The following is a 14,656-nucleotide window of genomic DNA, read 5'->3' on the forward strand; positions in this document are numbered from 1 at the left end:
ACCAAAGAGCTCTCCAAGGATGTCAGAGACAAGATTGTAGACCTACACAAGGCTGGAATGGGCTACAAGACCATCACCGAGCAGCTTGGTGAGAAGGTGACAACAGTTGGTGCGATTATTCGCAAATGGAAGAAACACAAAAGAACTGTCAATCTCCCTCGGCCTGGGGCTCCATGCAAGATCTCACCTCGTGGAGTTGCAATGATCATCAGAACGGTGAGGAATCAGCCCAGAACTACACGGGAGGATCTTGTCAATGATCTCAAGGCAGCTGGGACCATAGCCGCCAAGAAAACAATTGGTAACACACTATGCCGTGAAGGACTGAAATCCTGCAGCGCCCGCAAGGTCCCCCTGCTCAAGAAAACACATATACATACCCGTCTGAAGTTTGCCAATGAACATCTGAATGATTCAGAGGACAACTGGGTGAAAGTGTTGTGGTCAGATGAGACCAAAATGGAGCTCTTTGGCATCAACTCAACTCACCGTGTTTGGAGGAGGAGGAATGCTGCCTATGACCCCAAGAACACCATCCCCACCGTCAAACATGGAGGTGGAAACATTATGCTTTGGGGGTGTTTTTCTGCTAAGGGGACAGGACAACTTCACCGCATCAAAGGGACGATGGACGGGGCCATGTACCGTCAAATCTTGGGTGAGAACCTCCTTCCCTCAGCCAGGGCATTGAACATTGTCGTAGATGGGTATTCCAGCATGACAATGACACACAATACACGGCCAAGGCAACAAAGGAGTGGCTCAAGAAGAAGCACATTAAGGTCCTGGAGTGGCCTAGCCAGTCTCCAGACCTTAATCCCATAGAAAATCTGTGGAGCGAGCTGAAGGTTCGAGTTGCCAAACGTCAGCCTCGAAACCTTAATGACTTGGAGAAAATCTGCAAAGAGGAGTGGGACAAAATCCCTCCTGAGATGTGTGCAAACCTGGTGGCCAACTGCAAGAAACGTCTGACCTCTGTGATTGCCAACAAGGGTTTTGCCACCAAGTACTAAGTCATGTTTTGCAGAGGGGTCAAATACTTATTTCCCTCATTAAAATGCAAATCAATTTATAACATTTTTGACATGCGTTTTTTTTCTGGATTTTTGTGTTGTTATTCTGTCTCTCACTGTTCAAATAAACCTACCATTAAAATTATAGACTGATCATTTCTTTGTCAGTGGGCAAACGTACAAAATCAGCAGGGGATCAAATACTTTTTTCCCTCACTGTATATATAAAATGGCCAGTAAACCGTACATAATTTACCCACAAAGAGCCAACTAGCGAACTTCAAGTAGCAAACTTTAATCATCAAACATTAGATTACTACCACTTCTTGACATAACACACCATAGTCATGTGATTGTGCTGTGTAGTTTACACAGAGTCCGGATTTCAACACTCCTTCCTCTGCTCCCCAGAGTGCTGAAGTTACACTGTCATGTTTAGTTAGTGCTGACTTCTGATCCCTCCTCCACCATTCCAAGTTGTTCCTAAAGTTGCTCTGTCATGATTAGTCCTAGTCCCTCCATACTCCCCAGTTGTCCATTGCTATTCCCTCACTCCTCCCTCTTCTTTCCAGGGTGGTAATAAAGTTAGTCATGTTTACTCTTGGTCCCCCTCCTTCCAGTTTTCCCTTTATATTCCTAAAGTTGTGCTGTCATGTTAAGCGCTGGACCCTCCCTCCAGTTTTCGATTTATGTTCCTAAAGTTGCCTTGTCATGTTAAGCGTGGGTCCCTCCTCCCTCCAGTTTTCCATTTCTATTCCTAAAGTTGCCTTGTCATGTTAAGCGTGGGTCCCTCCTCCCTGCAGTTTTCCATTACTAGTATTCCTAAAGTTGCCCTGTCATGTTTAGTCCTAGTCCCTCCCTCCACAATGTTCCCATAGCTGTTCCTAGCAGAGCTGTTGTTGAGTCAGGTTTACTGCTTCCTGTTTCTCTCAGCTCAGCTAACCCGTGAAAGAGAAGAAGGGAGGGAGGGAGGGAGGGAGGGAGGGAGGGAGGGAGGGAGGGAGGGAGGAGGGAGGGAGGAGGGGAGGACAGTATAAAGAGAGGTAGAGACCGGAGAGGAGGCACACAAAGTAAGGATTGTACCCTTAGGGAGAAAGAGAGAAGGAGAAGACAGTCGCTCATTGTGGGAATATAATAACAAAGAAAGGACCAACTATTGTCTAACTTGTGAACTGGTGAGTGAAAAAACTGATTTACAATTTGACTTTTGTGCCATTTCTGGGTTATAGCTTTCTATAGCAACTGACATTGCAATTCCTGTTTGGGTATCTGATGTGTGATCATTTGAAAGGCTTATTATCAACATACATATCATGTTTATATGGTATACTCTGTTATAGATCATACTGTATGACACCGTATTACCTCAGTCATACTGATGGTTTTCTCTGTTGTAAATACAGATATGGAGACAGAGAAGAAGATGCAGACACAAGTGGAGCTCACAGATAGGTAAGGCTGTGAACGGTTGTTACAGCCAGCAGTATGCATGCTACTGATTTCTGTGTTTTGATTTAACTTAGCAGACAGTTAACATACACTGTCTCTGTGCTCGTCTCTACCAAGCATATGAAGATCTCAGACAAACTAAAATGTTTCTTGTGTTAGTAAGTGTCTTATAAACGTGCTGCTTTTGCAAGAGACAGTGTTTCATTGGGTGTTCTTCTGAGTAGGTGTCTATTGCTCTGATCTACCTGCTGTCACCTGCAGTATCTTATCTTCATTAGCAGTTAGCCTCCATCGATAGACCTGTATTGGTTTTCCACCTTTAAGTGATATGTCACCCAGCTGTTCTATACGTCAGTAGGCATTTCCCCTCTCATCCTTCTGTCAATCATCACTCAGTGTGTGAACTGGGTCATGTATACTCAGTGTGTAAGACAGTCTTTATCACAGGTTGAAAACAGAAGATAACATGACCCCCCCCATCTCTCTCTCTCTTTATCGCTCTCTCTCTCTCTCTCCGTTTGTGAACAGTACAGTAATGGTGGGACTTTACAGGTTGAATACAGGGGTTCATGTGTTTTCCTCTCCCTCTCCCACAGTGATCTGTCTGAGCAGATTAAAGCTGTAACCAAGGACAGCCATGTCAGAGCAGAGAACACTGAGCTGATGCTGGCCTACCAGAGAGGAAACGTCAGTCTGACTCAGTACAAGGTAATCAATCAATAACATATCATTAATAAAGACAAAGATGATCTATTCATCTCTCTGTTTAAACCTCTGCTGCATGTTAGTAAATGGAGATACTAGCAAGTACAACGCATTTAGTCTTGTGATTCCCTATCTACGCTGTAATTCCCATCAGTTGATCCGAATCTTCAGTGTGGACATGCAACATTTTTCAAGCTGGAGCGCCGTGCATCATCATGCTGCGTCCTTCTATCATGTACTGCTATAAACTGTTGTGGGTCAAGGTACTGTATTTTGTGTATAATGGAAGTATTGAGACTAACCCTAGTTCATATCCTTTCCTTATCTCCTTTCCTCAGCTTCTCCTGTGCTCCCTCTATGAGATCTATCAAGCACTAGAGGAAGCTCTGGACAACAACTCCAACCACCCGAGTGTCGCGCCTATATACTTCCCCCTGGAACTAGCACGGCTGGAGTCAGTGGAGAGAGACCTGGAGCATTTCTATGGGCAGGACTGGAGAGAGAAGATTGTTGTACCGGCTGCCACTAAAATCTATGCCCATAGACTCAGACAGGTGTGTATTAAACTGGACTGGTCTGGAAACTAACCTACCAGCTACTGTGGAAGTTGAATTGTCCCACAGGGTTTTCCAAACTCGGCCCTGGGGCCTCCTCTGGGTGCACATTTTAGTTTTTGCCCTAGCACCACACAGCTGATTCAAATAACTACCTCATCAGAAAAATGTGATTATTGGAATTAGCTGTGTACCTTTCATTATTTGAATCATCTGTGTAGTGTTAGAGCAAAAAACTAAACGTGCACCCAAAATGGGCCCCGGGACCGAGTTTAGGAAACCCTGCCTTATGTAACCATGATAGGGGCAAATGAGGGTTTCAAAAATCCAAAAGTTAGAAGTTGAGACACTTTTTAAAAATAATGTGGTTACTTGGAATGGGTTTATAGTGCATTCACACCAATGACTGTACTGACTCTCTCTCTCTCTCTCTCAATCTTTCTTTCCCTCCACAGATCGGCAAAGACAACCCTGAGTACCTAGTGGCCCACGCATACACCCGCTACCTCGGCGACCTATCTGGCGGACAAGTCCTTGGCCGCATTACCCAGAAGTCTCTGGGGCTGAAGGGTGGCGAGGGTCTGTCGTTCTTTTCCTTCCCGGGCGTGAGCAGCCCCAACCTGTTCAAACAGCTGTACAGGAGTAGAATGAACAGCATAGAGCTGGAGGAGGAGGAGAGGAAAGGAATGCTGGAGGAGGCTGTCAGAGCCTTCGAGTTGAACATCCAGGTGAGGAGGAGAGGAGGATGGAGGAGGAGAGGAGTGGAGGAGGAGAGGAGTGGAGGATTAGGTGGGTTGGGGAGATAGGGGGGATGACAAGCAATAGGGAAACGGGACAGCCATGGTTTAGGGGTGATATAAGGTTAGATATTAGGGTTGGTGTTCAACTATAAGCTAAGTGAGAGCCGTTTAGTTTTTTTAAGGAGCTTCTTGACTCTTCGTACATAAGATGACTGACTTTTGACTGATGTTGTCTTGCCTCTGTCTGTGATGCAGGTCTTTGACGATCTTCAGAAGATGGTGTCTGTGACAGAGAGAGAAAGTGAGATCATGCATACGACAACCAGAAATAGATGCACAAGACACACGTCGACACACTCCAAACTGGCTGATGGTAAGTTACACACACACACACACACACACACACACACACACACACACACACACACACACACACACACACACACACACACACACACACACACACACACACACACACACACAGGCATAGACACACACACACACGCACGCATAGGCACATGCATGTGCGAACGCACACACACACTGGTTGAATATGGTGACGGTGATATTTAGTACATATGCAGTTAGTGTGTTAGATAATACTAATAATTCCTCCTTTCCTCTTTTCTCAGGAGAGAAAGTGACGGCTAGATCCCTTCAGATCCAGACCAGTCTGGTCAACGCATCACCCCTCTTCAGAATGGTTCTGGGGATCTGTGTAGCCCTGGCAACGGTTGGCATGGGAATCTATGCTTTCTAAAGTTGTATAGAAGTGTTTTCAGCAAAGTTGTATCCGTCCATAACAGAAGATTACCCTAGACCTAGAAGATGTTGGGAGTATTTTTGTACTTTAAACTACCTTAAAGAGGATGAAGGACTCCATATTTTATAATGTTGTTGATCCTAAATAGTTTTAAAAGGTGTTAAAAAACTAAATACTGTACATAAGTAATAACTTAGTAATGTAGATTCTTATAGTTCCTGTGTTGTATGTAGCCACATTAAACTATGATTTAGGATGTGAATGATACTGATACATGTCCATGTGTCAGACTGGCAGTACTGACTCAATGTACCAGTATAAAATCACTAGTACACTAGTAATAGACTAGTACTCCTGAACATTTTGTGAAATTTCTGTATCTTTTATCAATGTCACTGTGAAAATGAGAGCAAAATGAAACCTATCCTCTTTCATTTACAATCTCAAGATTTAGCAATTACTACTGTAATATTTCTACGTGTCGAAAATCCATTTTTGTAAAGTCAGTTATACTGTTTGTGAAATTTGTTCAACAAAAATATTTGTATATATTGTATATATTTGTCCATTTTTTAATAAAAAGAGTATACCATATGGGGTATAAAATGCACAGATAATTTCTTCATCGTCTACATTATTTAAAATCCTTTCCTCTATCAACATCCAACCACAGAGTAACAATACAGATTGAACATGTCGTTTTATCTCAATCAGTGTGCATAAAAAAGTTTAATTAATATACTTTAAAATGAAGAAAACAATAAAACAGGAATAAAAAATAATATCAGGCTGTTATAGTTCCAAGTCTTGTGGGGTTTCTAAATCAGTAATGCCAAGGCCCAAATCCCATCATTCTATTTCCCAAATAATAACAGACAAATTAAACAATGTCGGGCTGTTAGAATTCTCTTCTAATATACGAGTCTTGTGGTGGTAATAGGCTTTATGCGGCTTTAGAACCCCCTTCATTACATTTCCTTCTGAAGACGTTGCGAATCCTCATCTTCTTCTTGGTTTGTCATGCTCCACTTCCTTTTTGATTTAAAAAAATAAATAAAATTACACCTTTATTTAACTAGGCAAGTCAGTTAAGAACAAGTTCTTATTTTCAATGACGGCCTAGGAACAGTGGGTTAACTGCCTTGTTCAGGGGCAGAACGACAGATTTGTACCTTGTCAGCTCGGGGATTCGAACTTGCAACCTTTCGGTTTCCTTTCCAGTTCAGTCCTCGAAGACTGAGAAGGCTGGTCATCTTCTTCTTTGATGGTCTGGACTGTGGTGCTGGTGGCATCAGAAAGAGGTGCTTCTCTAGCCTCAGCCTCATTTACCAGCTGTAGATAGTTCTGTGGTAGGATGGGCTCCAGGTTTAAATGCCAGTCAGAAACAACAGCTTGGGAGGGTTCCGATTCCGGGAAAAAGGGTCACTAACTTCCTCATTCTGCTGTGTTTCTGCTCTATTGTCTCCTTGGTCAGGTGGCTAGAGGTCAGTGGTTCAGAGTCTGACACAGCAGCGTTGCTTTCACCTTGCTTCTTCAGCTGTATGTCTTCTTTGAACAAGAACTTAGAGCATGGTTCTCCATCATACTCTGGGTAATAAGTCCCTCCTTGTTAGCAGCAAACCGATCAGGTACACTCTTAGTAATCCACAGAGCTACAAGGCAAACCACATAGTGGCTGAAGATCTTTTATCCCAGTGCTCTCGCCAGCACCGTTCTGGGGCCTAGTATGTTGCTTCAATATATCCACATAATTTTCCATCCCCCTGATGCCATCTATTTTGTGAAGTGCACCAGTCCCTCCTGTAGCAAAGCACCCCCACAACATGATGCTGCCTCCCCTGTGCTTCACGGTTGGGATGGTGTTCTTCAGCTTGCAAGCATCCCACTTTTTCCTCTAAACATAGCAATGGTCATTATGGCCAAACAGTTCTATTTTTGTTTCATCAGACCAGAGGACATTTCTCCAAAAAGTACGATCATTGTCCCCATGTGCAGTTGCAAACCGTAGTCTGGCTTTTTTTATGGCGTTTTTTCTGAGCAGCCTTTCAGGTTATGTCGATATAGGACTTGTTTTACTGTGGATGTAGATAATTTTGTATCTGTTTCCTCCAGCATCTTCACAAGGTACTTTGTCGTTGTTCTGGGATTGATTTGCACTTTTCGCACCAAAGTATGTTCATCTCTAGGAGACAGAACTCATCTCCTTCCTGAGCGGTATGACGGCTGCGTGGTCCCATGGTGTTTATACTTACGTACTATTGTTTGTACAGATGAACGTGGTACCTTCAGGTGTTTGGAAATTGCTCCCAAGGATGAACCAAACTTGTGGTCTACAATTGTTTTTCTGAGGTCTTGGCTGATTTCTTTTGATTTTCCCATGATGTCAAGCAAAGAGGCACTGAGTATGAAGGTAGGCCTTGAAATGCATCCACAGTTACACCTCCAATTGACTCAAATGATGTCAATTAGTCTATCAGAAGCTTCTGGAATTTTCCAAGCTGTTTAAAGGCACAGTCAACTTAGTGTATGTAAACTTCTGACCCACTGGAATTGTGATACAGTGAATTATAAGTGAAATAATCTGTCTATAAACAATTGTTGGAAAAATTACTTGTGTTATGCACAAAGTAGATGTCCTAACCAACTTGCCAAACTATAGTTTGTTAACAAGAAATTTGTGGAGTGGTTGAAAAACGAGTTAATGACTCCAACCTAAGTGTATGTAAACGTCCAACTTCAACTGTACATTAGTAATGGAAAGGAAACAGACTGTGTTTAAGTATAAAAAAAGACTCCTTTAGTAATACAATTTTTAGGCCGAAGTTGGTACAGAGTACAGTATATATTATTTTACCTTTATTTAACTAGGCAAGTGAGTTAAGAACAAATTCTTATTTTCAATGACGGTCTAGGAACAGCGGGTTAACTGCCTTGTTCAGGGGCAGAACGACAGATGTGTACCTTGTCAGCTCGGGGATTCGATCTTGCAATTTGTCGGTTACTAGTCCAACGCTCTAACAACTAGGCTAAAAGCAGCCCCACAATTATATGATAGTTTCTCCCCAAGTTCTGCAAAATGTATAAGACATCCTGTAACTCATATAGCCTCTCCCAGTCCTCCTTGCGTGAGTTTCCCCGGCAACAACATTTTAATAAATCTAACCTCCCCTGACAGCAGTAACCATCTTATCAGCAATTAAAAGCTTAGAAGTGGGTTTGACTGAAACTTGACCTTTCATCACAAGTATAGGGTCATGACAAGGTAAACGAGTGTAAGCATCTTCTGGCAGGGGGCTGGTTTCATCAGGTCTGTGGCAGCTTTGTGTTCTCAGAAAACCACGGTGGGATCTAGACAGGAGTCTGAATGTAGACGCCTTCTGATAGTGTCTGAAGGTCACTACACTCAAAACAGGTTTTAACACACAGTCTCCTGAAAAGGAGACCTTACAGTTGATCATAACATCATTTATTAACCCTTTAAAGGTATAAGGCTTAACACTCTTCACCACCTCCAAGTGATCTGTGGACTGCTGAAGAGTGTTGACCAGCTGCCCCCTGGACCCATAACAAGAACCATAGGAGAGCTTCTGCATCCTTCGAAAGAGGGGTGACCTTCAGAGAAAGTCAGTTCCTGAAAGGGTTTGTAATTCACTTGAAGAATTACCTGGGAGATAATGTCCTGATGGTTTAACTGAGCACCACGACCTGCTTCTGGAATGTCTTGGAGGCAGCTCGTCTCCTTGGTCCCGATTTCAGTGAGGGCTCTTTGAACGATGTCCCTTGTGCTGTCTCTTTCTCCGCCATGTCCACCAGGCTCTCCACGACCTCCCTGACTTCCTGTGGAATCTCCACCTGGGTTTGGCTGAGGAGCTCCACCTGGACCATTTCCTCTGACCTGATCTCAGGTTTGGCATGTTTCTCTGCGTTGTCAGTGAAGAGCTGCTGCTGATCCACAATGAACTTCACATGGAGAAGAGATAAATACATGTTCTCTCTAAAAGCTCCTCTTATGACTATTGATAGAGGTTAAAACAGCAGTCTATAATAAGATTTATATATTTCATTTTCAATACATTTGCAAAAATGTCTACACTCCTGTTTGGACTTCATCGTTGGAGTATTGTGTGTAGATGGGTGAAAAAAAACAATTGAATCAATTTAGAATATCGGGCTGTAACACAACATGTGGAATAAGTCAAGGGGTATGAATACTCTCTGAATGCACTGCATGTATTTCTTATGAAACATACAGTAGGCCTCTATTACTACAGTATTACACTGAAAATAGTCACAAACAGGGATAAGAGTAGCCGGTCATTCCTTTTCAGTAGACCGGAGAGACGGGCATCGTTCCACATTGAGCTCTCTCTTAACATCCTGCTCGATGTTAACGAGCCTGTGCCGACTCCTCACCTTCAATGTCTGTGTGAGTTTGAATTTAGTGGAATATTGAGTTGCATATTAGCAGTGGCAAATCTTTATACGAATGAAAGCATTTTGATCAGGCTATTATGGATCTTTCACATCTCGCTGGTTAGAAAGTCAAGTATATTTCTTACCAGCTCAATGAGGTAGGGGTTTCTCCCCTCTCTTCCTGAAATCTACAAATGAAACACAGAATGCATATCAGTCACTTTGTGTCATAAATTCATCAAAGAGACTTATCGTGCTTTGGCCATGTATTTAGCTTCATTATTAGCTATACAGGAAAGTGTTGGACAGGTTGACTGCCTGTGGACCTTAGGTCTCTCCCCCTTTTTCAGGAAGGCTTTCTAAACATTGAAGATGATCCATCCCCTCATGTAATTGACAGTGATGTAGGCTGAAGAGTCAGGAACTCTGATGAGCTCTCTCTGTAAGACAGGCCATCATTAGCTCTGGAACCAGTGAGCAGAGCGCTAACTGGCCATTCATTTGAACTCATACAAACATAAGGGATATGACGGGCCACTTTTGACCTATTATTATTTAGCACTTCCTATGTAGGTCTACATAATAAAAAAAATTGAATCCAGGAAATGTTCTTACCTGCTCATCAAGGTGTGACAGAAGCCAGTATGCGTGGATGCACTGGAAATGCATGTTCACTACAACCTATTAATAAAGTGAAGAGAACCTAGAAATGTATCACAGAAATAATCAAACCAAAAAAAAGATGAGAGATGTGTATGCCACAATGCCAGATACAGGTTATTTGTCTTCATAAACGAATATTGAGGTGTTTTACACGGTGACATCACTTGATGGCGCTCAATGTCAAGCGATGTTTTTGTCATCATACAATTGAATTTGGCATGTGTCATGCGGGCTGCAGTAAACCCATAGAGATCCTATTAAATTACTAGAGGGGCATTGTCATAAATGTTAAGCGGAGCAGCACAGGAGAACCCAAGAGCAGACTCAGACCAGGAAACAGGGATGAAGGAACCAAGATATTTATTTTAACAAAGGGAGAGATGAGTTGTAGGAAACCCGATGTGGAGGCTGAGGTTGGAGTGAGCTGGGTTGGGACAGGGCAAACAGGCCCGGAGGGGAATCCAAGGGAGTGATGAGTTGAATCCAGAACAGGGTATCACGATGTGAGACAGGAACTAGAGTCAGAGCGGAAAAATGAACAGAGATTACAATCTGGTAGAGTGGAAGTGGCAGGACTGAGTATTTGTACAGGACTTGATTATGGAACGGGTCGCAGCTGGTGGGGAACTGCTCTGACTCCAGCACACCTGTCTCCAACCACACAATCACACACAGAGAGAGAGAAGTAGAGGGAGAAAACTGGGAGAATGGCTGCAGGTCAAGGAGACACCGGATGTCCACTAGGGGGTGTAGCAGGAGCAGATGTGACAATAAACCCTCACATTTCCATAATTGGGCATACATGGCAGCCATCTTGGTCAGGGATGATTCCAAAAGCAGTCTAATTAGAATGAATGGCAGTATAGGCATAGGTAATATACAGCTCTGGAAAATATTAAGAGACCACTGCAAATGATCAGTTTCTCTGGTTTTACTATTTATAGGTATGTGTTTGGGTAAAATGATCATTTCTGCCTAATTCTATAAACTACTGACAGAATGCAGTGTTGTCAGACCTCGAATAATGCTAAGAAAATAAGTTCATATGCATTTTTAAACAACACAATACTAATGGTTTAACTTAAGAAGAGTTCAGAAATCAATATTTGGTGGAATAACCCTGATTTTCAATCGCAGTTTTCATGCGTCTTGGCATGCCCTCCACCAATCTTTCACATTGATGTTGGGTGACTTTATGCCATTCCTGGCGCAGAAATTCCTCCACCAAATGTCACAGCAGGTGCGAGACCTGGAGAGGCCTACAAGCCACAGTGTCTCGCACCCACTGTGAAATTTGGTGGAGGATCGGTGATGATCTGGGGTGTTTCAGCAAGGCTGGAATCGGGCCAATTTGTCTTTGTGAAGGAGACATGAATCAAGCCATGTACAAGGTTGTCCTGGAAGAAAACTTGCTTCCTTCTGCTCTGACAATGTTCCCCAACTCTGAGGATTGGTTTTTCCAGCAGGACAACGCTCCATGTCACACAGCCAGGTCAATCAAGGTGTGAATGGAGGACCACCAGATCAAGACTGTCATGGACAGGGTCTCCAATCTCCAGACCTGAACCCATGACCTGTCCATTTTCTGCAAATAAATGCACAATATTACAATATTTTCACCTGAAATTTGGGAGAAATGTTGTCAGTAGTTCATTGAATAAAACAAAAATGTTCATTTTACCCAAACACTAATGTTACCAAAAAACCTTTTCTGAATGCTTAATAATGTCAACAGGATAGTTTCACTCAAAATGATAACTTATTTATGAAGAGCTTTTCAAACATTTTTCTCAAATGCAAAATGTGTGTATACAATTGAACCTAAAAGTCAAGAGCATTTTAATCTACTATAAGCATACTTTTGGTTTGTTAGTTTATTAGCTGAGCACGTGAAAACGATGTTAAGACAGTCTTTTCTTATTCTTGATTTATTCTATTACATTTGCATATGTCATATAGAAGTACACAACACATTAGTTGGGATTACATGTACTGGTTTTCATTTCATACAGACCATTAACTATGAACACAAAATATAAGACATTCACGTATTTAATGAGTCTGAAAATATCTAAAATTATGAAAATAAAAATAAATCGAAGACATTCACATATTTAATGATTCTAATATGTGTGTATCTAGAATTATGAGCCTTTAGGAATAAAGTAGCCTCCTGTTATGCAGATAATACATGTAATGAAATAGGCAGTATCAACCTACTAGGCTACTGAAATAATAAAATAGGCAGTATCAACCTACTAGGCTACTGAAATAATAAAATAGGCAGTATCAACCTACTAGGCTACTGAAATAATAAAATAGGCAGTATCAAACGATTAGGCTACTGAAATAATAAAATAGGCAGTATCAACCTATTAGGCTACTGAAATAATAAAATGGGCAGTATCAACCTACTAGGCTACTGAAATAATAAAATAGGCAGTATCAACCTACTAGGCTACTGAAATAATAAAATAGGCAGTATCAACCTATTAGGCTACTGAAATAATAAAATAGGCAGTATCAAACGATTAGGCTACTGAAATAATAAAATAGGCAGTATCAACCTATTAGGCTACTGAAATAATAAAATAGGCAGTATCAACCTACTAGGCTACTGAAATAATAAAATAGGCAGTATCAAACGATTAGGCTACTGAAATAATAAAATAGGCAGTATCAAACGATTAGGCTACTGAAATAATAAAATAGGCAGTATCAACCTATTAGGCTACTGAAATAATAAAATAGGCAGTATCAACCTACTAGGCTACTGAAATAATAAAATAGGCAGTATCAACCTATTACTGGCCAGTCTGGCCTGCATGTAAACTCAGCAACAAAAAAAACCCTCCCTTTTTCAGGACCCTGTCTTTCAAAGATCATTCGTAAAAATCCAAATAACTTCACAAATCTTTATTGTAAAGGGTTTAAACACTGTTTCTAATGCTTGTTCAATGAACCACAAACAATTCATGAACATGAACCTATGGAACAGTTGTTAAGACACTAACAGCTTACAAACGGTAGGCAATTAGGGTCACAGTTATGAAAACCTAGGACACTAAAGAGGCCTGTCTACTGACTCTGAAAAACACCAAAAGAAAGATGCCCAGTGTCCCTGCTCATCTGCGTGAACGTGCCTTAGGCATGCTGCAAGGAGGCATGAGGACTGCAGATGTGGCCAGGGCAATAAATTGCAATGTCCGTACTGTGAGACGCCTAAGACAGCGCTACAGGGAGATAGGACGGACAGCTGATCTTCCTCGCAGTGGCAGACCACATGTAACAACACCTGCACAGGATCGGTACATCCGAACATCACACCTGCGGGACAGGTACAGGATGGCAACAACAACTGCCCGAGTTACACCAGGAATGCACAATCTGTCTGCAATAGGCTGAGAGAGGCTGGACTGAGGGCTTGTAGGCCTGTTGTAAGCCAGGTCCTCACCAGACATCACCGGCAACAATGTTGCCTATGGGCACAAACTCACCGTTGCTGGACCAGACAGAACGGACAAAAAGTGTTCTTCATTGATGAGTCGTGGTTTTGTCTCCCCGGGGGTGATGGTCGGATTGGCGGTTTACACCGAGGCCTGTACTCTGGAGCGGGATCGATTTGGAGGTGGAGGGTCCATCAAGGTCTAGGGTGGTGTGTCACAGCATCATCGGACTTAGCTTGTTGTCATTGCAGGCAATCTCAATGCTGTGCGTTACAGGGAAGACATCCTCCTCCCTCATGTTGTACCCTTCCTGCAGGCTCATTCTGACTTGACCCTCCAGCATGACAATGTCACCTGCCATACTGCTCGTTCTGTGCGTGATTTCCTGCAAGACAGGAATGTCAGTGTTCTGCTATGGCCAGCGAAGAGCCCGGATCTCAATCCCATTGACCATGTCGACCTGTTGGATCGGAGGGTGAGGGCTAGGGCCATTGCCCCCAGAAATGTCTGGGAACTTGCAGGTGCCTTGGTGGAAGAGTAGGGTAACATGTCACAGCAAGAACTGGCAAATCTGGTGCAGTCCATGAGGAGGAGATGCACTGCAGTACTTAATGCAGCGGGTGGCCAAACCAGATACTGACTGTAACTTTTGATTTTGACCCCCCTTTGTTAAGGGACACATTCAATTTCTGTTAGTCACATGTCTGTGGAACTTGTTCAGTTTTTGTCTCAGTTGTTAAATCTTGTTATGTTCATACAAATATTTACACATGTTAAGTTTGCTGAAAATAAACGCAGTTGATAGTTAGAGGATGTTTATTTTTTTTGCTGAGTTTATTAGGAGATAGGACTCTTAAGATGACATAAAGAAACCCTCCTTATTTGCTCCCTGAACATGGCCAGGGTCCTT

At 42.5% G+C, this 14,656-nt stretch overlaps 1 protein-coding gene across 1 annotated transcript; it reads left to right on the forward strand.

The window, feature by feature from the left end:
• Nucleotides 1-2,060: 2,060 nt before the first annotated feature.
• On the forward strand, nt 2,061-5,838 carry LOC115178162 (heme oxygenase). Its single transcript, XM_029739210.1, has 7 exons — nt 2,061-2,188; nt 2,417-2,465; nt 3,059-3,170; nt 3,506-3,721; nt 4,177-4,449; nt 4,717-4,834; nt 5,094-5,838. The coding sequence occupies exons 2-7, from the start codon at nt 2,419-2,421 to the stop codon at nt 5,219-5,221; spliced, it is 894 nt and encodes a 297-aa protein (XP_029595070.1). The 5' UTR covers nt 2,061-2,188; nt 2,417-2,418; the 3' UTR covers nt 5,222-5,838.
• Nucleotides 5,839-14,656: the final 8,818 nt, after the last annotated feature.

The sequence above is a fragment of the Salmo trutta genome, chromosome 38 (genome assembly GCF_901001165.1).
Source record: "Salmo trutta chromosome 38, fSalTru1.1, whole genome shotgun sequence".
In the NCBI taxonomy this organism is placed as follows: domain Eukaryota; kingdom Metazoa; phylum Chordata; class Actinopteri; order Salmoniformes; family Salmonidae; genus Salmo; species Salmo trutta.

Bases quoted from the DNA above. Each gene is read 5' to 3' on its own strand.
- LOC115178162 (XM_029739210.1), top strand. From the start codon at position 2,419: ATGGAGACAGAGAAGAAGATGCAGACACAAGTGGAGCTCACAGATAG. The intron at 3,171-3,505 runs GTAATCAATCAA...TCCTTTCCTCAG, and splicing joins TCAGTCTGACTCAGTACAAG to CTTCTCCTGTGCTCCCTCTA. The intron at 4,835-5,093 runs GTAAGTTACACA...CTCTTTTCTCAG, and splicing joins ACACTCCAAACTGGCTGATG to GAGAGAAAGTGACGGCTAGA.